The sequence below is a fragment of the Anolis sagrei genome, chromosome 2 (assembly GCF_037176765.1).
Source record: "Anolis sagrei isolate rAnoSag1 chromosome 2, rAnoSag1.mat, whole genome shotgun sequence".
Taxonomy (NCBI): domain Eukaryota; kingdom Metazoa; phylum Chordata; class Lepidosauria; order Squamata; family Dactyloidae; genus Anolis; species Anolis sagrei.
In genome coordinates this window covers 21,287,608-21,314,464 of record NC_090022.1, presented here as the reverse complement: position 1 = coordinate 21,314,464, position 26,857 = coordinate 21,287,608, and the positions used below count along the sequence as shown (strand labels likewise).

The window sequence follows — 26,857 nt, the reverse complement described above, 5'->3', positions numbered from 1 at the left end:
TTTGGAAACTTAAAATATGCTGTCAAATTTCCTTTGATTGATGAAGAATCTGTGAATGAGAGAGCTCTGAGCAATCCTACTCCCGTATTAACCAGGTCTTGCAAAGTGAGTCTCCTGTAATCCTTTAATATCTGTTTCTGCTGATGATGATAGTTGTGGTTTGACACATCTGGATGAGCTCGAGTTGAGAAAGCCTGTTCTATGGCGATTAAAGTTCATTATCTTCATCTTATTGCTTTTTCACACACAGCAATTTACGATTTAACAACAGCACACTTTAAATGTCCTACTGACTAGAATTGCCAACTTTATTTTCATCAGGTCCTGTGCCTTTCAGTAGTAGCTATGTATATGGACTCAGCATGATGTAGTGATTTGAGTGTCGGGCTATGATTCTGTAAACCAGAATCATAGGAATGGAAAGGCAACTCACTTCTGAACAAATATTCCCAAGAAAAGCCTGTGATAAGGTCTCCTTCAGATTGCCATAGGTCAAAAACAACTAGATGGCACACAACAATAACAATAATGTATTTATTTTATTTACAACATTTTTATCCCGTTCTTTTCAGCAAGAAGGTGGCTCAGGGCAGCGTACAGATTGGCAACAATCAGATGCCACAACATACATACATACATACATACATACATAAATACATACACATTTTTATCCTGTTCTTTTCATTTAATTACACATAGTAAAAATCCATATAAAACCATTAAAACTATAATAATCAATGTCTTCCAGTTCAACTCCTTATCAATTTCATAGAATCCTAGAGTTGGAAGAGACCTCATGGGCCATCCAGTCCAACCCTGTGCCAAGAAGCAGGAATATTGCATTCAAAGCACCCCAGACAGATGGCCATCCAGCCTCTGTTTAAAAGCTTCCAAAGAAGGAGCCTCCACCACACTCTGGGGCAGAGAGTTCCACTGCTGAACGGCTCTAGTTTAAGTCATTCTGTGTTTGTTATTTCATCATACTGTGTTTATCTGATTATGTTGCATTTCCGAAAGCTTGCTGGAAGAGCCAGGTTTTTACATTTTTCCAAAAAGTCAGGAGGGAGGAGGCCAATCTAATATTCCTAGAGAGGGAGTTCCACAGCCGGGGGGGGGGGGGGCACCACTGAGAAGGCCCTGTCTCTCATCCCCGCCAAACCTGCCTGTGGGGAAAGCGGGATCAAGAGCAAGGCCTCCTCAGATGATTTTAAATTCCTGGATGGTTCATAAGGAGAGATACATTCGGACAGGTAAGGTGGAACAGAAGCATTAAGGGCTTTATAGGCTAAAGCCAGCACTTTGAATTGTGCTCGGTGGCAAACCGGGAGCCAGTGGAGCTGGTGCAACAGTGGAGTTGTATGCTCTCTGAGCACTGCTCCCGTTAGTAACCTGGCTGCCACCCACTGGACCATTTGAAGCTTCCAAACAGTGTTCAAAGGCAACCTCACATAGCTCACATTGTAGTAGTCTATGTGGGATGTAACCGGAGCGTGGACTACCATGGTCAAGTCAGGCTTCCCAAGGTACGGGCGTAGCTGGCGCACAAGCTTTAACTGTGCAAATGCTCCCTTGGTCACCATTGAAATCTGTATGCTGTTAGAAGGTCACACTTTGTTGACCTCATTGTTCAAGCTCTAAAACTATAGTTTAAAAATCAGTCTTCTTTCTATCTCTTGGCAACCTAATCCAATCAGATTTGGTGCAAACATGACTAGAGTTACACGGAGTGCTAATAATCTGCAAAGGCATTTGAAAGAAGCACATGAGCATCTATATCTTATCAGTTCTTACACCATGCAAATAACTTAATGCTAGAAGGTAGGTAAAAGTTGAGCAAATGCTGAGAAAATGTAGACCACAATTAAAACCCTGGCAGACTGTGCAAAAAGCATCTGTGAAGCCCACCTCCTCTAAGGTGAACTGAACCACCTCAACTGGGCTCTACAGGCCAATGGAGAATCCACCAAAGACATCAGAAGAGCTGCAAGACCAAGCCATGAAAGTAAAGACAAAGATCCACCCAGAGGAAAAGTGTCTCACCATACATCAAGGGAACCACTAACTGCATAGAGAAGCTGATGAAGAAACACAACCGACAAACTTTCTACAGACCCACCAAGAAAATTCAACAAATACAACATTCAGCAAAGGACAAGAGAGATCCTCTCACCTCTGCAGGAGTCTACCGTATACCATGCAGCTGTGGACAAGTCTACATAGGGACCACCAAACGCAGCACCCAGTCATGAATCAAGGAACATGAAAGGCACTGCTGGCTAATTCAACCAGAGAAGTCAGCCATAGCAGAGCACCTGATGAACCAACCTGGACACAGCATATTATTTGAGAACACAGAAATCCTGGACCACTCTCACAACCACCATGCCAGACTACAGAGAGAAGCCATTGAAATCCACAAGCGTGCGGTCAATCTCAACAGAAAGAAGGAAACCATTAAAATGAACATAATCTAGCTCCCAGTAGTCAAAAACTCTAAAATCTGGACCATAAATAAAGAACAACTCTCAAAAACAGGGGAATTCCAGACAAAAATCAATCAGGGCCAGGTAACAGCTTCCAACAAAGGATTCCCCTAGGCAGTAACAAGCCAGGCTTTGAAGCTAAAAAAACCATTAAATGCTCATCAAGGTGGCCAATTGCTACATTCACACCTACCTCAAACAGACAAGAGTTCTTTCTCCCACCCTGGACATTCCAGAGATATATAAACGTCATTTGCCTAGTTTCCAACAGACCTCATAACCTCTGAGGATGCTTGCCATAGATATGGGCAAAACGTCAGGAGAGAATGCTTCTGGAACATGGCCATACAACCCAGAAAACTCACTGCAACCCAGTGATTCCTGCCACGAAAGCCTTTGACAACACATAGATCAGATAGACTATACAAAGGCATGGGTTATCATGGCTGGTCTTGGTGGAGAAATATCACTATAACGTGTACTTGGTATCTACTGGGATTTGATTCCCCGTGGATACCAAAACCCATGGATGCTCATCCCATTGTATACAATGATATAATAAAAATTGTGTCCCTTATACAAATGGCAAAATCAAAGTTTGTTTTTTGGATTTCTTTCAAAAATTAATTAAGACATGTATGGATAAATCCATGGCTACATCATCTGTTGAGATGAAAAGGTGGCCAAGTTGCCTTGTCAGACTCATGAGGTTCATAAGAAGTACAGCTGCCCAAACCTCCCGCACTGCCAGCTATTCTACAGTCCTGGAATATCAACGGTGCTCTACTCCACTAATCAATTAATCTTATGTTTCTTATTGCAACATACATAGGTCTTTTCCTCCCTGCTTTAGCCTTCCCTGTTGTAAGGTTAGTCGCACTGGAAAATAATGAATATCCCATGGTCACCCACTGGGGTTTTATGTTGCTAGAGTCAAAACTAGAGAAGTTCCCTGTGATTTTAATGGTTAGATTGAGGAGATGATGCTTGCTACCTGGTTGCATAATTTCAGCAGCTGTGGCTTACTACGCGGTTGCACAACAAGTAACACCTGTTCTACACAACACTAAAATGAAAGCGTCATTGCTACCTTTAATTCTGCAACAAGAACGCAGCACTCTTCATCATTACACAAAGTTGGCTCTCCAACGCATCACACCCAGTTGGCAGTCATCTGCTGCCTATTGATTTAAATACCCCCCAACACAAAATGTTGGGGGTATTTAAAATTTATTTTATTTATTTACAGTATTTGTATACCCCTTTTCTCACCCCGAGGGTGACTCAAAGCGGTTTACACATAAGTAATGGCAAAAATTCAATGCCAGTACAAACAATTACAATTTAATGTATTGTCGAAGGCTTTCATGGCTGGAATCACTCAGTTCTTGTGGGTTTTTTTCGGGCTATATGGCCATGTTCTAGAGGCATTTCTCCTGATGTTTCGCCTGCATCTATGGCAAGCATCCTCAGAGGTGAGGTCTGCTGGGACTGGGAAAAAAGGGGTTTATATATCTGTGATATATTTATTACAATTTATTTTATTTATTTTTTATTTATCGTGTCATCAGCAATCAGACCATTGTATTACATTTCCAACAGAACAAAACAAACAAACAGATAAAAAACCACAATTTTTGCAAACTTGATTAAATGTCCTTTGACCAGTATCTGGCCACTTGGAGTGCTTCTGGTATTGCTGCAAGAAGGTCCTCCATTGTGCATGTGGCAGGGCTCAGGTTGCATTGCAGTAGGTGGTCTGGGGTTTGCTCTTCTACACACTCGCATGTCGAGGATTCCACTTTGTGGCCCCATTTCTTGAGTTTGGCTCTGCATCTCGTGGTGCCAGAGAGAAGTCTGTTCAGCGCCTTCCAAGTCACCCAATCTTCTGTGTGCCCAGGAGGGAATCTCTCATCTGGTATCACCCACGCCACGGATTGAGGTGCTGGGTTTGAGCCTGCCACTTTTGAACTCTCGCTTGCTGAGGTGTTCCAGCGTGTCTCTGTAGATCTAAGAAAACTATTTCTTGATTTAAGTTGTTGACGTGCTGGCTGATACCCAAACAAGGGATGAGCTGGAGATGTCACTGCCTTGGAACAATTACAATTATATACTACAATTAGACATAAATCAAATTTAAAAATACATGCACGAGCAATAAAACAATCATTAAAACAATAAAACAGTCTCATCCGTCAAATTGCCGTTCCAGTCATTGTCTAAAGCTTGGCATTATACAAAGGACATTTAGTATAATGTCAAGTTTTTAAACTTGTTTGTGTTTTTAAATACATTATAACTGTACCCTCAGTTTTTAAATACCTATTGGTTTCCGTATTGATTCTAATGTTGGTCATCCTAAAATTCCAAAGTTTTGGAGAAAGTTGGAAACTCCCACAATGACTATTCTTCACAGTGTAACAAACCCACTTTGTTACACAGTGTAACAAACCCACAGTGTTACACACTCACAGTGTAACAAACCCACTTATAAAGGAAGCCCCTTCTACACTGTCCTTATATCTCAGAATCTGATTCCAGGTTATCTGTTTTGAACCGGATTCTATCAGTCTCCACTGCCATGTAATCCGGGATAAGCAGATAATCTGGGATCAGATCCTGGGATATAAGGACAGTATAGAGGGGGGCAGAGAAAGGCCAGCTTTAGGTACAACCTTATTTGTTTCACCTATTCCTTCTAAGGCCCAGTCTACACTGCCTCATAGCCCAGGATCTGATTCCAGATTATCTGCTTATCCCAGATTATCTGGCAGTGAAGACTCGTTTAATTCAGTTCAAAGAAGATCATACAATCATAGAGTTGGAGGAGACCTCGTGGGCCATCCTGTCCAAACCCATTCTGCCAAGAAGCAGGAAAATTGCATTCAAATTACTCCAAACAGATGGCCATTCAGCTTCTGCTTAAAAGCCTCCAAAGAAGGAGCCTCCACCACACTTCAGGGCAGAGAGTTCCACTGCTGAACAGCTCTCACCGTTAGGAAGTTCTTCCTTATGTTCAGATGGAATCTCCTTTCCTGTAGTGTGAACAAGAATCAGATCCTGGAATATAATGACAGTGTAGAAGGGGCCTAATTAGGGCAGTCTCGTTTCTGTATCCCTTGGCAAAATTACTTATGAGTACTCATGCTATGTCCTTAAATCTCCTAGTAAAGATGGGAACTTTGGAGCTCAGTTGTCTTAGTTGGCCCATTTACACTGACCATTTAATGTAATTTGAAGCCAGCCAGATAACAAAAGTGTATTTATATCTGTTTTTAATGTAGGCTAATTGTATTGTATGATGTGTATTGTTTGGCACCAAATGGTGGCTGCTGGTAGTCGTCCTCAGTCCCTCTTCAGAGGCAGGATGGATGGAAATGCTCTTAATAAATAATAAAAGTAGGTCCTAAATGTGCATCACTGTTCAATGGTTTGTATAACTGCTGTCTAGGTGACAAATTCATTCTAGGATTTCCTATGTAATCATCTGCACCATGAAACCAGTTTGAAACAGCATTAACTGGTCAGTGATTGATTGGACCTTACATTCATTTTCAGCTGCTCCTTTGGTGCCTTTTTCTCCCATTTGCTGTGGTTTATTTTATTTTATCATATCAGAATCAAACCAAGGGTACAGTTGTAATGTATAAAAAAAAACACAAAGTTTAAAAACTTGGCATTATATTAAATGTCATTTGACCAGTAGCTGGCCACTTTGAGTGCCTCTGGTGTTGCTATAAGGAGGTCCTCCATTGTGCATGTGGCAGGGCTCAGGCTGCATTGTAATAGGTGGTTTGTGGTTTCCTCTTCTTTACACTCACATCTTGTGGACTCCACTTTGTAGCCCTGTTTCTTAAGGTTGCCTCTGCATCTTGTGGTGCCAGAGCGCAGTCTGTTCAGCGTCTTCCAAGTTGCCCAGTCTTCTGTGTGCCTAGGTGGGAGTCTCTCATCCGGTGTCACCCACGGATTGAGGTGCTGGGTTTTACCCTGCCACTTTTGGACTCCTGCTTGCTGAGGTTTTCCTGTGAGTATCTCTGTAGATCTTAGAAAACTATTTCTTGATTTAAGGTGTTGGCATGCTGGCTCATATCCAAACAGGAGATGGGCCAGAGATGTCGCTGCCTTGGTCCTTTCACTATTGGTTGCTACTTTCTGGCAGATGTCAGATGGTGCAATACCGGCTAAACTGTATAATTTCTCCAGTGGTGTAGGGCATAGACATCCTGTGAGAATGTAGCATGTCTCGTTATTTATTTATTTATTTATTTATTACTGCGCTTGTATACCGCCGTTTCTCAGCCAAAATTGGCGACTCAACGCGGTTTACAACTCTACAAACAATCAACAATATTCAGTATAAAAAGCATAAAAACAACATACAATACATAGTATTGGGCCACCAATACAATCCAATGCATCTCTTAACTAGAATCGTAGTCCAATTTCATCGTCCATGATTACCAGTCCTTAATCATCAATTTCTTTGCACCGGATTAACTGAATGCTTGTTTGAACATCCATGTCTTCAATCTTTTCCGAAACACCATCAGCGAGGGGGCTGATCTTACCTCTATGGGGAGGGCGTTCCAAAGCCGAGGGGCCACCACAGAAAAGGCCCTGTCTCTCGTTCCCGCAAGCCGCACCTGTGAAGCAGGCGGGATGGAGAGCAGAGCCTCCCCAGAAGATCTTAGGGTCCTGGTGGGCTGATAGGCCGAGATACGTTCGGATAGGTAAGTTGGGCCAGAACCGTTTAGGGCTTTAAAGGCCAACGCCAGCACCTTGAATTGGGCCCGGTAGCAGATCGGCAGCCAGTGGAGCTGGTGCAGCAGAGGAGTTGTATGCTCGCTGCGCTCCGCTCCCGTTAGTATCATGGCTGCCGCCCGTTGGACTAATTGGAGCTTCCGAGCCGTCTTCAAGGGCAACCCCACGTAGAGAGCATTGTAGTAGTCAAGACGCGATGTAACCAGAGCGTGGACTACCGTGGCCAAGTCAGGCTTCCCAAGGTACGGTCGCAGTTGGCCGTACCTCGTTAAGAGCCACATTCCCTGTTTTAGCATGGTGAGATGTGTTCCACGCTGAGCATGCGTACCCAGCAGTATACATTTGCTGTGGCGAGGAGCATTCTAACAGAGCCCACAGCTTTGTTGTGGCAAACAATGACAAATTCCATTGCAACTTTTAAGATGAAATTTATTTCAGCATGGGTTTTCCTGGACTACAGTTCACTTCAGATCCATAGAGTACAACATAAGAATTCTGACTTTGGCTGGAACAAACTGAACAACCTGTCCTATCTCCTCCAATTGTCCCAATTTAGCAGGAGTGCTCCCAATTAATTCTTCATCATCCCACCTTTTAAGCTACCTTTAAAATGCCCCAGCTTTTCTCCTCTCCTTCCACTCTCCCCTTTTGTCATCAGCTTACTTTGATTACTGCAAACTTTTCAAAATACAAAAGTAAGCCACAGCAAAGCGCTGTAGTCTCTCCTAGGTTGTATGTCATCCTCATTGATAATTTTGGCCATCTTGACAATATTCTCCTATTGCTTGCCCAAACACGTTCTGGTTTTCATCTGTGAAATGTTAAAAAATATGATGTTGCAGAAAGTTGTCGGATGGATAGAAAGTCTGGTGGTGGGATTCCCTACCTTTGGGCCTCCTGGTGTTTTTGACTTCAGCTCCCACAGTTCCTAACAGCTGGCAAGCTGGCTGGGATTTCTAGGAGTTGAAGTTTAAAACACCTGGAGGCCCAAAGATTGGGAACCACTGGGATGAAAGAAGTTTGGGTTGCTGGATAGCCAGTTGCATGAGGGAATTTGGGTTTCCCCTGACATTAAGTCCAGTCATGTCTGACTCTGGGGGTTGGTGCTCAACTCCATTTCTAAGCTGAAGAGCCGCCGTTGTCCATAGACACCTCCAAGGTCATGTGGCCAGTATGACTGCATGGAGCGCCATTACTTTCCCACCGGAGTAATTCCTTATTGATCCACTCACATTTGCATGTTGTCAAATTCTAGGTTGGCAGAAGCTGGGGCTGACAGCGGAAGCTCACGGTGGTCCCAGGATTCAAACCTGTGATCTTTCGGTCAACAAGTTTAACAGCTCAGCGGTTTAACCCACTGCACCATTGGGGAATTTGAAAGGTGGAGGGATCCCACTCAATTCTACCGTACTACCATTAATTAGTTAAAGGGGTGTTGAACTGCATTAATTTGACAACATAGATACACCCTATGTCTCAAAGAGCTTTTTCACATTACACAGTCACAGCCCCATGATCCCACTTTAATTGCCATAGCTGCATCCTATGAAATCCCAGGATTTGCACTTTAAGAAGGGTATTTCAAACTCTTCTCCTAAGAACTCCTCTAGAGTCACACCAAACTGCAAACCACAAAATCTGTGAAAGCTGAATCAGTGCTATATAATAACTGCATAGCCTGACTGATGTTTTTAAGACTTAAATTAAGGAAGGCTCTTGATTTAATATAATGGTTTTTAATTATATGCAAATTATGATCCAAATCAAACTCACGTTATTAGTCAGATATGTGTGGGGTTTTTTTTTAAAAAAAAAATTAGAGGACAGCGCTGTTTAGCATGCAAGCAAGAATAACTCTCAGATTTCATTTAGCAGTACAAAAACATCACATATGTTAGCCCTTGCATGCTCAGGTACATACAAATGGAGGAGAGTTCTAGTTTACTATAACACAAGGGAACGAGCAAACCATGGGAGATAACGTGCATGCTTTTCATGCAGAAAATCCCAGGTTCCAGAAGTCCTGGATAGGACTTTTCAAGTCAAGTTGTAGACTTTTAGCTCTCTTTTTTCCCGTGCTAGAGGCACAACTGTATAATACATCAATATGCCTGCAAGCTTGGCCACACAGTGACAGTGGAAGATGCTATTCCTGTTTGTTTTGTAATGCAGCAGGACTTTTTAGATTCAAACCTGTAAAGGTAAGGGTTTCCCCCTTGACATTAAGTCTAGCTGTGTCCAACTCTGGAGAGTGGCACTAATCTCTATTTTAAAACCGAATTGCTGGCATTGTCCATAGACGCCTCCTAGGTCATATGGCAGGCATGACTGCATGGGGAGCCGTTATCTTCTCACTAGAGCAGTACCTTCTGATCTACTCACATTTGCATGTTTTTGAACTGTTAGGTTGACAGAAGCTAGGTCTAACAGTGAGAGCTCACCTGCTCTCCACATTCAAACCGTCAACCTTTTGGTCAGCAAGTTCAGCAGCTCAGCCGAGGGCTGCTGTTTACTACTCAATGTGTACTACTTGTACATTTGGAAGTTGTCTTGATTTTGATGACACACCTTTTGGTTCTATATTGACTGTGATCTTTGAATAATGTGCCTTGCTCTGGGCTGCTTAAAGGGAAAACAGGCAATTGAATTGCTTGTAGTGGAGTAAGTGCTCTATGCTTAGACCTCACACATATCTGTATAGTTCCTGACTTACTTTTGACTTTACTTTTGCAGAATTCTTATATATCACTGCTCATAATGGAGTGATCTGTACTTAGACAAATACTTCATATATCCAAGACTTTGTTGACTTCCTGCCATCAAACCAAAAAAACAAGAGAGGAATGACATCTGTTGACTTTCCTTCTTCTATGTTTTGCGACCTCATCTCTATTTCTATGTAGAAGTTATTGGTGGAGGGCTAGGATCTACTTGCTCACTCTAACTTTGTAAGGAAAGCCCTTTCTGAAATGGGATAGGATTGTAGCCTCAATTATATAATGAAGTAAAATGAAGTAAAATCAACAGCCCATCGTCCATTGCATTTGAAGGCAAATAGATATAACAGTAGGTGGCTCCATTTGGTCTCGCCTAACTATATTATTTATTTTATTATTTATTTATTTATTTGCCATACTTGTACCCCACCCTTCTCTACCCAAACAGGGGAACTCAAGGTGGCTTCCGACAGTGGCACTCAAGGTGACTAACAATGGCACAACGTACCTCAACAAAATCACCTAAACATTTCAAAAATTGCAACATATTCAACAGAGATAAAACAGATTTTAAAAGTTAAAAACTTAGAAAATACTCCATCCAAGTTCATGGTCTGAGTCCGTTCCAAGGTCAATTGCACAAGGTTTCGATTCAAAAATACTGCATTGCCTTAGTTTCCAAAGGCCTGCTCACAGAGCCAGGTTTTGACTCTTTCCCTAAAGGCTAATAGGGAGGGAGCTGCTCTGATGTTGTTGGGGAGGGTGTTCCACAACTGAGGGGCCACCACTGAGAAGGCCCCGCTTCTCATCCCCGCCAGCCTCGCTTGTGAGGTTGGCGGGACTGAGAGCAGGGCCTCCCCAGAAGATCTTGATCTATGTGCTGGTTCGTAGAGGATGATACATTTGGACAGGTAGCCATTTAGGGCTTTATAGTCTAAAGCCAGAACTTTAGACTATAGCAAACTGGCAGCCAGTGGAGCTGACACAACAGGGGAGTTGTGTGCACCCTGAGCGTCACTCCAGTAAGCAACCTGGCTGCCACTTGTTGAACCAGTTGGAGCTTCTGAACAGTCTTCAAAGGCAACCCCATGTAGAGCGCATTGCAGTAATCCATTCAGGGTGTAACCAGAGTGTGGACCACTGTGGCCAAGTCAGACTTCCCAAAGTATGGGCGCAGCTGGTGCGCAAGTTTCTTTGAAGCCCACATTCTTCTCTTCTAGTCAGAAATTGACCCCACCAGTTTGATATAACCTCAAATAATATTTTAATGGAGATGGTCTTGCTATTAGAAAGACTGAGGCTACAGTATCACCATGAACAGAAAATGTACATGCTGTCATTACATTTTTTTAACTTTCAGGAAAGAGTTGGGGAGACGAAAGGGCTTGTTGAACTGTCTGCTGCAGGTGCCGAATTATGTGATTTGATCTTCCTTGGGCATTCTTTCACGTTTACCTGGGGTTGGGATGGAGGAAAGCATTTGCCCCACTGCCTCAGGCAGAAGAATATCTTGGCCCGTCCTGGATGGGGAATACAGATCCTCATGCGCATATGCGTCCACAATCACTATGCAATGAAGGAAGAAGGCAGCTCTACTCACATTGACCTCTCTAGCTGGACTAAGGAGGAGAAAAAGCTTTCAGATGGAAAATTAATGGGCTGAAGGCAAGCTTGGAAAGAGGTCTCTAAAACAGATGGTTGTTACTTCGCATCTTGAGATGTTGATTTGAAGGAGATCTACTCTACGACTGGCCTGGCCAGTCTGAATTAATTACTTTCCACAGGATTAGGGCAGAATGATACAATGGCAATGGATGATTAAGTAATATAGGTATACAGGAAATTCATTCCCCTGGAACAAAATAGAGAAACAGCACCCAATGGGTAGGTCTAAATCCTCCTTGCATCAATCTAGGAGGTAGAGAGGTGGGTGAGGAAAGAAGTTGGGGGGAAGGAAAGAGAGAAAACTGAGAAGAGAGAGTGTGCGCTTAGGGAGGACATCGGTGCAGGGTTGTGGTGTCGAAGAGTGGGTTGTGGATCTCCATTTCTCCACTCTGTGGAAAAAGAAATGGAAAAGAGGTTAATCGGAGCATTCTTGGAAATGAAGGGAAGAACATTTCACATTAGTGTTGCCAGAGGTGGACTATCTCAGCCCCAGGGCCCTTCCACACAGCCATGTAACCCAGAATATCAAGGCAGAAAATCCCACAATATCTGCTTTGAACTGGGTTATCTGAGTCCACACTGCCATATATTCCACTTCAAAGCAGAATATATGGGATTTTATTCAGCTGTGTGGAAGGGGCCTCAGAGATATTAGGAGGAAAGCCAGAGATGTAGGGATGACCCCTTGTGGTTGTGTAGAAGAAGAAATTTCAGCAGGTTTTGCTTGTGACCTGTTTCTGAATATCTCTTCTACACAATGTTTAATGTATAGGAGCTACCACCTGTTTTTCAGTCTTGTGACATGACTGTTGTTTTGTTCATTCGTTCAGTTGTTTCCGACTCTTCGTGACCTCATGGACCATCCCACGCCAGAGCTCCCTGTTGACCGTCACCACCCCCAGCTCCTTCAAGGTTAAGCTAGTCACTTCAAGGATGCCATCCATCCATCTTGCCCTTGGTCGCCCCCTCTTCCTTTTTCCCTCCATTTTCCCCAGCATAATTGTCTTCTCTAAGCTTTCCTTTCTTCTCATGATGTGGCCAAAGTACTTCATCTTGGCCTCTACTATTCTTCCCAATGAGCAGTCAGGCTTTATTTATTGAAATATGGACTGATGGGATCTTCTCACGGTCCAAGGCACTCTCAGCACTTTCCTCCAGCACCACAGTTCATGACTAGCTATACCTATTCCCAAGTATATGCAGGATTCAGTACAAAAGCCCAGGGCCAAAGGGCGTCTGCTTGGTTTGTTTCTTTCAAGCCTAAAGTATTTCAAAGCTACAGACAAACTTTAGCTTTAGACATGCAGTCAGCCCTCCATGTTCACTGGGGTTAGGGACATACAACACCCATAAAAATGGAAAACTACAAATAAAGAAATTGCTAATTTTTTAAAACCTGAGAGCCCACATATCTAGGGATTTCTAGGTCTTCCGGCATGGCTATCGTCAACTTCTTCTGGAAACTGACAATAGAAATCACATTCAAGCAGTGGTTCTCAACCTGTGGTTTCCCAGACGTTTTGGCCTTCAACTCCAAGAAATCCTAACAGCTGGTGACTGGCTAGGATTTCTGGGAGTTGAAGGCTAAAACACCTGCGGACCCATAGGTTGAGAACCAGTGTCTGTTTCAACTGTTTCAACTGACTTCTCAAAGCAAACGGTTTCTAAAATGGAGTCTGAGTCCTGAAGAGTCCCAGTTCGGATCACATGGTCTGCAGCCCCTCTCACAACCTAAACTGGCTGGGACTTCTGGGAGTTGTAGGCCAACAAAAAAAAAATCCCACTGGTTGAGAACCACTGCATTGGAGGCTGTAGAGACGTTTTCTCTCAGTGGTTCCCAACCTTTGGACTTCCAGGTGTTTTGGACTTCAACTTCCAGAAATCCCAGCCAGCTTACTAGTTGTTAAGAATGGTGGGATCTGAAGTCCAAAACACCTGGAGGCCCAAAGGTTGGGAACCACTGTAAGGTCCTCAGCATGACTGGAGAAAGTTGACAATAATGTCATACTGGACACATAGAAATTCCTGGAGGAAACATTTGTCAAATCTGTGAATATTATTATTATTATTATTATTATTATTATTATTATTAGAAACACAGCAAGATGAGTCCACAGCAGACACTCTGTTGGCTGTTGTATTGGATCACACGTCAGACACTTCCCAAGTGTCTAGGACTGTGTGATGTATCAGTGAATAATGCATGCAGGTCCCAGTAAGGTGGCCTTCTGCAGCTGGCAGATGGTAATCTTTTCAGCACTGATTGTGTTTAAGTGCAGGCCAAGGTCTTTAGGCACTGCACCCAGTGTGCCAATCACCACTGGGACCACCTTGATGATAATAATAATAATAATAATAATAATAATAATAATAATAATTTGTTTATTTGTAAACTGCCCTATCTCAACGAAGGGGCTCAGGGTGGCTTCCAACATATATGGCAAATATTCAATGCCAAAAAGGAAAAACATACAAACAAATTACATCAAAACAGACCAGATCAAGCAATATAAAGCAACCTAACTTTAAACTTAATAGCAGACAAAAATAACCGAAGATGAAAACTACAAATATAAACACATAATATAAATTTATCTTTAGATTAAAAGATCTAAAAATTAATTGCTAAAACCTTATAGAAAAACGAGGTGGTATGCAGTCAGATCTGCATAACTCAAAACAGTAAATGTGTAGGGACAGATATATAACAACTCATGATTTTCTTTTGAAACTGACACTGGTTACTTATTCTTCCATTTCAGTACAACTTCACCCAGAAAATGAAACCCAAATCAGAGCCAAAACTGAAGTGCAGTTGCATCATATCGGCTTGAACTCATTTGCATGGCAAGAAAAGTTTCATCATACGAGTCTGCTGCAAATTGAGATGATCTCTTACTCAGGCCTGCCTGGGAAGTAACATGTTCCAATGCTATTTTATGTGGGAAATGCTTCCTAGACATAGGCAATTGGCAGGACAAAGTTGAGTTGCTGTGATTATATATCTTTCCATCCCTTTGCAAAAAGGGAATCTCAAGGCATTAAAACAAGCAGATCTCCCAACACCAACCTGAAATTGTTTAATTTCATTTATAGATTGGCTATAAGAAATGGTAAAGGTAAAGGTTTCCCCTTGACATTAAGTCTAGTTGTGTCCAACTCTGGGGGTTGGTGCTCATCTCCATTTCTAAGCCAAAGAGCCGGCGTTGTCCGCAGACACCTCCAAAGTCATGTGGCCAGCATGACTACAAGTAGGGCTGTTACCTTCCCACTGGAGCGGTACCTATTGATCTACTCACATTTGCATGTTTTCGAACTGATAGGTTGGCAAAATCCTGGGCTAACAGTGGAAGCTCACCCCGCTCCTTGGATTTGAACTGCCAACCTTTCAGTCAGCAAGTTCAGCAGCTCAGTGGTTTAACCTGCTGCATCCTCAAGGGTCCCCTATAAGAAATAGGGCTGTTATATCTCGAGATCTTAAATCTTCTCAAGATGAGGGGAGAATCTCATGACAAGAGCACTGCATTTAAAGGTGTATTACTCATTTTAGGCTTGTTTTTTTTTAATCTGAATAACGTGCTGTACAACTCTGGTTGATGCTTAATACATCATGCTTAATCACCTCTCCAGGATGTTTTTCTTATAACATCACCTGAGCCTGCCCCCTCTTCATAGTCATTGCTCACTGGACTGGAAGTAGTTGACAAAAACACTGTGTGCACAATTTCAGTAGCAAGCCAGCAGCCATCTGGCCAGCAGCACACCTGAGCCCTTGCGGCTGCATCTGAGCCCTTCCTCTCTGTTTTTGGACAGCAAAGAAAAAGTAACTGGTGAAGTGGAGGGAAAATGATGTTCTAGATCTGTTTCACAGTCCCAAAGGCAAGACTGGCTCTGCCATTAGGCAGAATGAGGACACCATCTCTGGTGACAAATGCTATGGAAGCAGCAGGAGTTTTTTGTCCAATCTCTTTCAAGGAGAATGTAATTTTGGGTTGCTAGACAGCCTGACATCATTTCCCAAACGACCCTCAATTTCCTTCAACTGTCCTGATTTGGCAAGAATAAGCCATCAGGAGTCCCCAGTAGTGCAGTGGGTTAAACTGCTGAACTGCTGAATTTGCTGACCGAAAGGTCGCTGGTTCATACCCGGTGAGCTCCCGCCCCAGCTTCTATCAACCTAGAAGTCAAAAACATACAAATGTGAGTAGATCAATAGGTATCGTTCCAGTGGGAAGGTAATGGAGCTCCATACAGTCATGCTAGCCACATGACCTTGGAGGTGTCTACAGGCAAAGCCGGCACTTCGGCTTAGAAATGGAGATGAGCACCAACTCCCAGAGTTGGACACGACTCATAGAATCATAGAATCATCGAGTTGGAAGAGACCTCATGGGCCATCCAGTCCAACCCCCTGCCGAGAAGCAGGAAAATTGCATTCAAAGCACCCCCAACGGATGGCCATCCAGCCTCTGTTTAAAAGCCTCCAAAGAAGAAGCCTCCACCACACCCTGGAGCAGAGAGTTCCACTGCTGAACAGCTCTCATGGTTAGGAAGTTCTTCCTAATGTTCAGGTGGGCAAGGCATCTCCAAGGCAGAAAACAGCCTCCAAAGAAGGAGTCTCCACCACACTCCGGAGCAGAGAGTTCCAATGCTGAACAGCTCTCACAGTCAAGGACTTCTTCTTAATGTTGCATGTTTTCAAACTGCTAGGTTGGTAGAAGCTGAGGTTAACAGTGGGAGCTCACCCCCAACAGGTGATCATCCAGTTTCTGTTTAAAACGACTGGACTTAATATCAGGGGAAAACCTTTACCTTTACCTACTAAGCCTAACAAATCCTCCCCATAATACGATAGCATTGAGCCCTGACAGTTAAAGTGGTGCCAAGTTGTATTATTTCTACAGAATACATGGGTTCTACGCCTTCACACTGGATCCAGAACCTTAGGACCCAGAGCTTCAAAAGCTTGCTTTTAAAAAGAGTATAGCTCTCAGCATCCTACCACCAACATGAGGATTTGTGCAGTTGCCATCTTCAAAAAGTAACTTTCCAAACTTCCTCGCATAGCGAACTTACCGGGGCCAGTCCAGGACATTCATATACAGTGTAATCTCCATTTTCATTTTCTGATTCTGTCGAGATCTGCTCTACTGGTTTGGGTGGTTCTCTACTATAGAAGGAGACGACAAGAATAATTATCTCATGAGACTGAATGGAAGAGACACGTTCTCTTGTTTCCTTCCTCCTCTGTGCTTTTCTTACATTCATCTAACTCACTTGGCTAATTACACAATGTAACGTCATTTTTGTTCGTTTCTCAATTGGTTTTATCATAAAAACATGGAAAAAGTTTATTCAACTTCAAAAACTTTGTTTTTGTAGGACATCCTGCAACAGATTTTGTTAATAGGCCTTTAATGAATATCTTATTGAGTCTTAACCAATTCAACATAGTTTGTGGCAGTTGCAAAAACAAAGTTTCTGAAATATAAAAACTACTTTTTTATATAAAAAGTACCACACAATTAACAGCTATAATACTTCCAATCAAACCAGGAACAGATTTTTAAAAAATTGTAATACATAGTATTATTCTACCTCCCTAATGCATGTAGAGGTTGTATGTACATTCTTTAAAATGCTTGTGATAAGAAATATTTTGGATTTTAGTTTTTGGTCAATCTTACAGTAACCTCATTATAAATAATGAGGTATCTTAGGAATAAGAGCCCAAATGTGATTTTATACATAATATTTTAATACTTTGTGCCTTAAACAATGTTTGTGTAATGTGCATTGAAGGCTTTCATGACTGGAACCACTGGGTTGCTGTGAGTTTTCCAGGCTGTATAGCCATGTTCCAGCAGCATTCTCTCCTGATGTTTCACCCGCATCTATGGCAGGCATCCCTAGGGGTTGTGAGGTCTGTTGGAAACTAGGCAAGTGGGGTTTATATATATTGAATGTCCAGGGTGGGAGAAAGAACTCTTGTTTGAGGTAAGTGTGAATGTTGCAATTGGCCACATTGATTAGCATTTAAAGGCCTTGTAGCTTCAAAGCTTGGCTGCTTCCTGCATGGGGGAATCCTTTGTTGGGAGGTGTTAGCTGGACCTGATTGTTTCCTGTCCGGAATTCCCTTGTTTTCTAAGTGATGCTCTTTATTTACTGTCCTGATTTTAGAGTTTTAATACTGGTTCTAGAAGCATTCTCTTCTGATGTTTCACCTGCATCTATGGCAAACATCTTCAGAGGTTGTGAGGTCTGTTGGAAACTAGGCAAGTGGGGTTTATACATTTGTGGAATGTCCCTGGTGAGAGAAAGAACTCTTGTCTGCTTGAGGCAAGTGTGAATATTGCAATTGGCCACCTTGATTAGCATTTGATGGCCTGACAATTTTTAGGTATGGCTTGTTACTGCCTAGGGGAATCCTTAGTTGAGAGGTGATTAGCTGTTCCTGATTGTTTCTTGTCTGGAGTTCTCCTTGGTTTGAGTTTTGTTCTTTATTTACTGTTATAATTTTAGCGATTTTTAAAAAAAATACTGGTAGCCAGATTTTGTTCATGTTCATGGTTTCCTCTTTTTTGTTGAAATTATCCACATGGTTGTGGATTTCAATGACTTCTTTGTGTAGTCTGACATGGTGGTTGTGAGAGTGGTCCTGCATTTCTGTGTTCTCAAATAATATGCTGGGTCCAGGTTGGATCATCAGGTGTTCTGCTATGGCTGACTTCTCTGGTTGAATTAGTCTGCAGTGCTTTTCATGTTCCTTGATTCATGTTTGGACGCCACCAAACGCAACAGGAAGCAGCCAAACTTTGGAGCAGCAAGGACATTCAATACTAATCAAGGTGGCCAATTGCAACATTCACACTTGCCTCAGGCAGACAAGAGTTCTTTCTCCTACCCTGGACATTCCACAGATATCTAAACCTCACTTGTCTTAGTTTCGAACACACCTCTCAACCTCTGAGGATGCCTGCCATAGGTGTGGGTGAAACGTCAGGAGAGAATGCATCTGGAACATGGCCATACAGCCCCAAAAACTCACAGCAACCCAATGATTGTGTACTTTTAATCATTACAAAGCAAATATGTCACTATGTAGACAATTTTGGATTTTGGATAAGGGACATTCAACTTGTATCATCCACTTTTTGGATGTGTTCCACACACCAGAAAGAAGGAATTAGAAAGAAAGAAAATGGATATTTTGATGTAGCTGCAAAAGCTTTTTGAAATCTTAGTAGTGGCATAACATTTACTCTTCACTTCTTATGTCTATTTAACTGCATTATTTATAAGGCAACCGCAGAACAAAACATTTGCCTGAGTGGCTCTCAAGTTTAAAAATAAACGCATTTAAAAAATACACAAGAATGCAATAAAAAGGTTGAAATATTCACATTTTGAAATATAGAACAGTACAATAGAAATAAAAGATAAAAAGCAGTTGCAAAACAACATCAGACTAAGAACAAAACCAAGCAACATCAAACAGAAAAGCCAAATCAACAAAATGAAAGAGTAGCCCCTGGCTACAATTGAAAAGGCCTTGGAAAATAAGGAGGCATTTACTTTGCACACAATAGGGCTAGGTGGGCTATATCGGCATTCCACAGATACCGGACAGAAAGAGTTCATATCGAAGAGCTGCCTGGTTGATTTTTTTTCCATGTCAGGAGCGTCTAAGTCACTTCTGATGTGAGGGAATTGGCTGTCTGCAATTGTCCAGGGAACCCCAGGTGTTTTGATGTTTTACCATCCTTGTGGTAGGCTTCTTTCCTGTCCCTGCATGGTGAGCTGGAGCTGAAAGAGGGAGCTCAACCCTCTCTCCCCGGATTTGAATTGCTGACCTATCTGTCAATCAGCAGTCCTGCCGGCACAAAGGTTTAACGCGATGCACCACTGGAAGCTCCAACTGGTTGATGAGACCCATAAAAATGATTAATCAGTTGACAAGGTGTGCCCCCAGATAGATGGTTCACAGTTTTGAAATTATTTTCAATCCAAAATTATGTTTGGCGGTGGGCGAAAAGAAATCCAAACAAAGTGAAAAATGTCTCTTCTAGGTTCTTGCCCCAAAACACAAAGGGTGTTTGTTTACTGGGTTGTTGTAAGTTTTTTGGGCTATGTGGCCATGTTCTAGTAGCATTCTCTCCTGACATTTTGCCTGCATCTATGGCATAGATGCAGGTGAAACGTCAGGAGATGATGTTTCTAGAACATGGCCATATAGCCCAAAAAAACTTCGACAATACAGTTTTTGTATAGTTCAACCATTTCCTTGCTTGTATACAAATGTGCAAATACTTGGCTTAATCAATCAATAAAAGGTAGATGTTTGCCACTGGTTGACAAATACCAAAAGACACATTCTGGAGACCAGAAACCCCGACCAAGACAATGCACTCTCTAGATATTTATGGCATCAGCACCTTTCACTCTCAGTCAAGAAGAAATTAAGCATCTGAAAGCTGTCATGTTGGGTAAAGTTGTTACAGATATACGACTCATTATTTTGGGGTCCACAAATGTCAGAAGCTAGGGAGCAGCATTAACTCCCTTACAGACCTTGGAAGCCAATCGCTATTTGCACAATACAAATTTGGTTTGCCTCCAAAACACTTTCTACGAGACGTACAGCATTTACATCCCAGTTCTGCCAGTCACCAGGGTTATTTTAGGTTCCAAAGAGGCTCTGGAACCACTGGGTGATAATGGTGTTTCTAGGACTGTACAGTTTGTAACATATGGAAGGATTTGTGTGTGTGTGTGTGTGTGTGTGTGTGTGTGTGTGTGTGTCAGGAGTGACTTGAGAAGCTGCATCACTTCTGGTGTGAGAGAATTGGCTGTCTGCAAGGACGCTGCCCAGGGGACGCCCAGATGTTTTTGAAGTTTTACCATCCTTGTGGGAGGCTTCTCATGTGCCCACATGGGGAGCCGGAGCTGACAGAGGGAACTCATCAGCACTCTCCCAGATTTGAACCTCCGACCTGTCGGTCTTCAGTCCTGCCGGCACAAGGATTTAACCTAGTGTGTCACCGAGGGTTCCTGGTAGGATGAGGAGATGCTATAGTGTTCTGTGCAGAACAGTAGCATGATAGGGAGAAAATAGACTAGGAGCCACTGCTGTCTAATGTTTTGTTTAGGTACTATGAATTGTGACTTGGGCAAATAGTATGGGCCAACATTTGCTATTCTGCTACATCAAACAAAACACATTGGCTCTGCATCTGGTTTTGGTTTCAGCCCTCCCATCACCCTCAGAAGGATTGTCAGAACAGCACTTACTCTTCACTGGTGAGAAGTTTCTTCTGATGTTGATAGTGGTGAACCTGGCAAGACTGAGCTAGTCTGGAGTCCATGTACTGAAGGGGAAGAGAAAGAAGATGAGATTTTAAAAAAGCTTTTCTGTATCAGGTTGAATGATAATTCTATCTATCTGGCTTTGTCCAGCATCCTCCTGACCAGAAAGGTTCACATGGGGCCTGTCAGTAGGATCACAGGAGCTAGTTTTCTCCCACTGTTGTTCTTAACTTATTGATATTCAGAGGCATGCTCTCTCTTGCCCCAAAGGTAGTTATATCAAGATGACGAGAAGCCCCTGATGGTTTTTATTTTTTATGAATCTCTATAGGTAAAGGTAAAGGTTTTCCCCTGACATTAAGTCCAGTCGTGTCCAACTCTTGGGGTTGGTGCTCATCTCCATTTCTAAGCTAAAGAGCTGGCGTTGTCCATAAACACCTCCAAGGTCATGTGGCCAGTATGACTGCATCGAGTGCCATTACCTTCCCGCCAGAGCGGTACCTACTGATCTACTCACATTTCTATAATCTCTATTATCACATTTCTATAATCCAGTTTAAAGACATCTGATGTGGTTTCCATCACTACAGCGTATGATGTGAGATCAGTAATGTAACCATACACCATATGAACTAGCATGCTTTTGCAGGGGTAAGTGTGCAAGATCACCATGAAAGAGGATAAACAGCGAATTTTCTTAAAAAAATATTTTTTTTATCTGAGGGAACATCCCTCAAGCCCTTCAGCTTGAGTTTATGTCAACTTCCGCTGAAGGCTGACCAGCTACAAATACCCAAAAGCAGCTACAAATACCCAAAGCAATGTTCTCTCTAGGAACATTGAACCAATCACTCAAATCTGTGACTAACACTATGTAATACTATTTTTGTTCCTAGGTTATAAATGTTGCGATTTTTTTTTGTCGTGTCAGGAACGACTTGAGAAATTGCAAGTTGCTTCTGGTGTGAGAGTATTGGCCGTCTGCAAGGACGTTGCCCAGGGGACGCCCGGATGATTTGATGTTTTATCATCCTTGTGGGAGGCTTCTTTCATGTCCCCGCATGAGGAGCTGGAGCTGATAGAGGGAGCTCATTCGCCTCTCCCCGGATTCGAACCTGTTGCGATCAAGTCTTGTCAAGCATTGTTGTTTTGTTTGATATTGTGATATGGCCTAAGTGCTAATCAATAAACTTACTACTACTACTATTATTATTTTTGGTTCCTGGGTTATATATGTCATTTCCCAATTGGTTCTGTCATAAAAACATGGAAAAGGCTTATTAAACTGCAAAAACTTTGTTTTTGCGGGGCATCCTGCAGCACATTTTGCTCTAGTTTTTCAATGACTATCTCACAGAGTCTCAACCAATTCAACATAGTTTGTGGCAGCCACAAAAACAAAGTTTCTGGATTATAATAACTCCTTTCAAAGTCAGTACCACAAAAGGAAACAGGAAATAATATTTCCAGACCAGGAACACAACATTTTAAAAAAATGTGTTACATAGTGTAATCAAATCTGCAAAAGTTAAACCTGTAAATGTGTGTGTGTGACTGTACTGTATTTCCTTCTGTATGCATGAAATCTTCTGTTATTCAGCTATATGGCATGATCCCAGAAGCAAGAATTATGAAGGATTCTAGCATCTCACCTAGGTCTGCCAGACTGAGAACCAGAGAGAGCTCCTATATCTGTCACGACAGTGTAGAACGGTGGTTCTCAACCTGTGGGTCCCCAGATGTTTTGGTCTTCAACCCCAGAAATCCTAACACCTGGTAAACTGGCTGGGATTCCTGGGAGTTGTAGGCCAAAACACCTGGGGACCCACAGGTTGAGAAACAATGGTGTAGAAGGTAGAATTTCAGATGAGGCTTGGCATACAACCTGGTAACTAGCAAACAACTTCTCTTGAGATTTCCTATGATATGAAGCTACTAAAAGAATAGGAGTTCTCTCCAGTTTTCAGTCTGACAACTCTAATTTCACCTCATTTTATATATGTGTGTGTACACACCTACAGCATATAAAATGACAAAACCACTTACTGCACTGGGCTGATGGTACCGATACTGGTTCCCCCGATTGGCTGTGTATGCAATCTTCTGAGCCAAGTGCACCTCTTTCTGCAACCTGGGAATTAATCATGAGATCTTTTAACAGGGATTTAAAATATTTAATATGTTAATATTATGTGTATCTGCAAGAGTCCTATACATTCTTACAAACTGCCTTTCTGCAGTTTCATTTTCTTCAATCTGGAGAGGTTACACACTCTGGCCATGCTATAGTACCATGTTAGCTTGTTACAATGATCGCCAAGATCCATATGCCAGAATAATAATAATAATAATAATAATAATAATAATAATAATAATAAGGATTTAAAGATCTAACTGTGCAGACTCTGGCACAAGTCAGTAAAGGTGGTCCCAGTTGTGATCGGCACACTGGATGCAGACCATGGCCTGTACTTAAAAACAATTGGCGCTGAAAAAAATACCATCTCTCATCTGCAAAAGGCCACCCTACTAGGACCTGCACGCATTATTTGCCGATACATAACCTAGTCCTAGACACTTGGGAAGTGTCCAACATGCGATCAAATACAAAAGCGAGCATAGTGATCGTGTTTACTGTGTACCAGTCTTGTTGTGTGTGTAATAATAATAATAATAATACATCACACAAGTGTTCAACTTGTGATTTTTGTGATACGAAAATCAGCATATATATTTCATTTGCTGTGACATACTGTGTTTTGTGTCAATAATAATAATAATAATAATAATAATAATAATAATAATAAGGATTTAAAGATCTAACTGTGCAGACTCTGGCACAAGTCAGTAAAGGTGGTCCCAGTGGTGATTGGCACACTGGATGCAGACAATGGCCTGTACTTAAAAACAATTGGCGCTGAAAAAATTACCATCTCTCATCTGCAAAAGGCCACCCTACTAGGATCTGCATGCATTATTTGCCGATACATAACCTAGTCCTAGACACTTGGGAAGTGTCCAACATGTGATCAAATACAAAAGCCAGCATAGTGATCTTGCTTATTGTGTATCAGTCTTGTTGTGTGTGTAATAATAATAATAATAATAATAATACATCACACAAGTGTTCAACTTGTGATTTTTGTGATATGAAATTCAGCATATATATCTCATTTGCTGAGACATACTGTGTTTTGTGTTAATAATAATAATAATAATAATAATAATAATAATAATAATATATTTATAACCTGCCCTATCTCCCAGAGGGGACTCAGTGCGGCTTCCAGGCAAAAAAGTGGCAAACATTCAATGACATAATGGATGAACAAACAAATCCAAACAATACATAACATAACATCAGTGTAAAACTTATAGGAACAACCAAACTAATACACTCAGAATGTGGTGATTAGCCCAGGGCCCTTCCACACAATCATATAACCCAGAATATCAAGGCAGAAAATCCCACAATATCTGCTTTGAACTGGGTTATCTGAGTCCACATTACCATATATTCCAGTTCAAAGCAGAAAATGTGGGATTTTATTCACCTGTGTGAAGGGGCCCCAGAACTAGTAAGGTAAAGGTTTTCCCCTGACATTAAATCCATTTGTGTCCAGCTGTAGGAGTTGGTGCTCATCTCCATTTCTAAGCTGAAGAGCCAGCATTGTCCATAGACACCTCCAAGGTCATGTGGCCAGCATGACCGCATGGATTGCCATTACCTTCCTGCCGGATCGGTACCTATTGATCTACTCACATTTGTATGTTTTCAAACAGCTAGGTTGGCAGAAGCTGGGGCTAACAGTGGGAGCTCATGCCACTCCCCGGATTCGAACCTGTGACCTTTCGGTCAGCAAGTTCAGCAGCTCAACGGTTTAACCCACAGCGCCACTGGGGGCTCCTAAGAGTGCCACAAAACTCTTTGCTATGTCATCTCTGCCTTCAAGTATTTGGATCAAATCTAATGCCTCATTTCATTTTGAAAGTAATCCTAACTTTATTCTAACTATATCTTGACATATTTCACTAGTCTGTCTTTTATCATAGTTGCTCCTCACACAGCTATGCTCTGTATAATTGAATCAGAGCAGAAACCATTTTAAGCTTACAGTACTCTGTGAAAGGGCAGTTAATATGAACTAGCCATTCCCTGCCACGCGTTGCTGTGGCCCAGTCTGGTGATTACATATATTGGTTTCTAATATATGTAATTTCTTTAAGCTTGTGGGTAAACAGTATTTATTGTTGTTTCTTTGTCAATGTTGATGTAGAGATTGTCTGGTTTGCTTACTCTGGAACATGCAACATATAATTGTCCTTCTTTAGAGGTCCCTTTCAAATCTATGATACTATATCTCTCTGTGTGTGAATCATATATATCTGTATCTATGGCTGGATGGCTCTTTGTTAGGAGCGTTTTGATTACGTTTTCTTGCCCTGGTGAAGGGAGTTGGACTGGATGACCTTAAGTATTTTCTGTTGGTCATGGGGGTTCTGTGTGGGAAGTTTTCCCCAATTCTATTGTTGGTGGCATTCGGAATGCTCTTTGATTGTAGGTGAACTATAAATCCCAGTAACTACAACTCCCAAATGTCAAGGCCTATTTCCCCCAAACTCCATCTGTATTCATATTTGGGCATATGGAATATTCATGCCAAGTGTGGTCCAGATCTATCATTGTTTGAGTCCACAGTGCTCTCTGGATGTAGCTGAACTACAACTCCCACACTCAAGGTCAATGCCCACCAAACCCTTCTAGTGTTTTCTGTTGGTCATGGGAGTCCTGTGTGACACGTTTGGTTCAATTCCATCACTGGTGGAGGTCAGAATGCTCTTTGATTGTAGGTGAACTATAAATCCCAGCAACTACAACTCCCAAATGACAAAATCAATTTTTTGAGTGATGGTCACTCCTTGAGTTAGTAGGTATCTTGTGGCTAAATTTGGCGGCAGTTCATCCAGCGGTTTTTGAGTTATGTTAATCCTACAAACAAACATTACATTTTTATTTATATTGATTGCTCTCAATGGATGATTTATAGACACGGCACCTTAAGTATCATTTAGAAGTGTTGTTGTTTGCCCTCAAATCATGTGATCCTATGAATGACAGACCTCCAACAGTCTTATTCTATCAGTCTTGTTTGGGTGTTGCAGACGCAGGGCTATGGCTTCCTTGATTGGATTTATCCATCTTTTTTTTTTTATTAGCTTCCCCTTTTCTTATTGCTTTTTGCAGCATTATCACCTTTCCCAATGACTCATATTTTCTCATGTTACTTCCTGTGTATGATAAACTCAATTTACTCCTTTTTGTTATTTTAGCTAAATGATTCTGAGAAGCCCTTAAATACAAAGAAAGATGATTACATTTAGCATTTCCGTTTCAAATCACCTTTATGTTAAAACAGGGATGGACAAAATGTAGTCCCAGAGTCACATGGGGCTCATGGTCCTGAAATGGGAGGGTTCCCTGCTCCATTTAAGATGTAAAATGTATCCATTTTTTCAAGCCCAGATGTAAACTTTGAGGCACTTTGGGGTGTTTGGGATGGACTAGGGCAGTGTTTCTCAACCTGGGGGTCGGGACCCCTGGGGGGGGGTCGTGAGGGAGTGTTAGAGGGGTCACCAAAGACCATCAGAAAACAAAGTATTTTAGGTTGGTCATGGGGGTTCTGTGTGGGAAGTATGGCTCAATTCTATCACTGGTGGGATTCAGAATGCTCTTTGACTGTAGGTGAACTATAAATCCCAGCAACTACAACTCCCAAATGTCAAGGTCTATTTCCCCCAAAATCCATCTGTGTTTACATTTGGGCATATGGAGTCTTTGTGTCAAGTTTAGTCAGAGGCGGCCCTAGGTAATTTTCAACAGTAAGCAAACAGTATTTTGGCGCCGCCCCCCAACCAATCACTGAT

The 26,857-nt window shown here is 42.0% G+C and overlaps 1 protein-coding gene across 1 annotated transcript in view; it reads right to left on the bottom strand.

Annotated features, from left to right (window-relative positions):
• Nucleotides 1-11,201: 11,201 nt before the first annotated feature.
• LOC132765192 (neural proliferation differentiation and control protein 1-like) overlaps nucleotides 11,202-26,857 on the bottom strand; it is a 33,419-nt gene continuing 17,763 nt past the window's right edge. The window contains exons 6-9 of the mRNA XM_060759411.2: nucleotides 22,979-23,063; nucleotides 20,918-20,994; nucleotides 16,703-16,796; nucleotides 11,202-12,015 (exon numbers count right to left, since the gene is read on the bottom strand). Of these exons, the coding sequence (XP_060615394.2) occupies nucleotides 11,950-12,015; nucleotides 16,703-16,796; nucleotides 20,918-20,994; nucleotides 22,979-23,063 (322 nt within the window). The 3' untranslated portion in view covers nucleotides 11,202-11,949. The remainder of the gene's footprint in view (nucleotides 12,016-16,702; nucleotides 16,797-20,917; nucleotides 20,995-22,978; nucleotides 23,064-26,857) is intronic.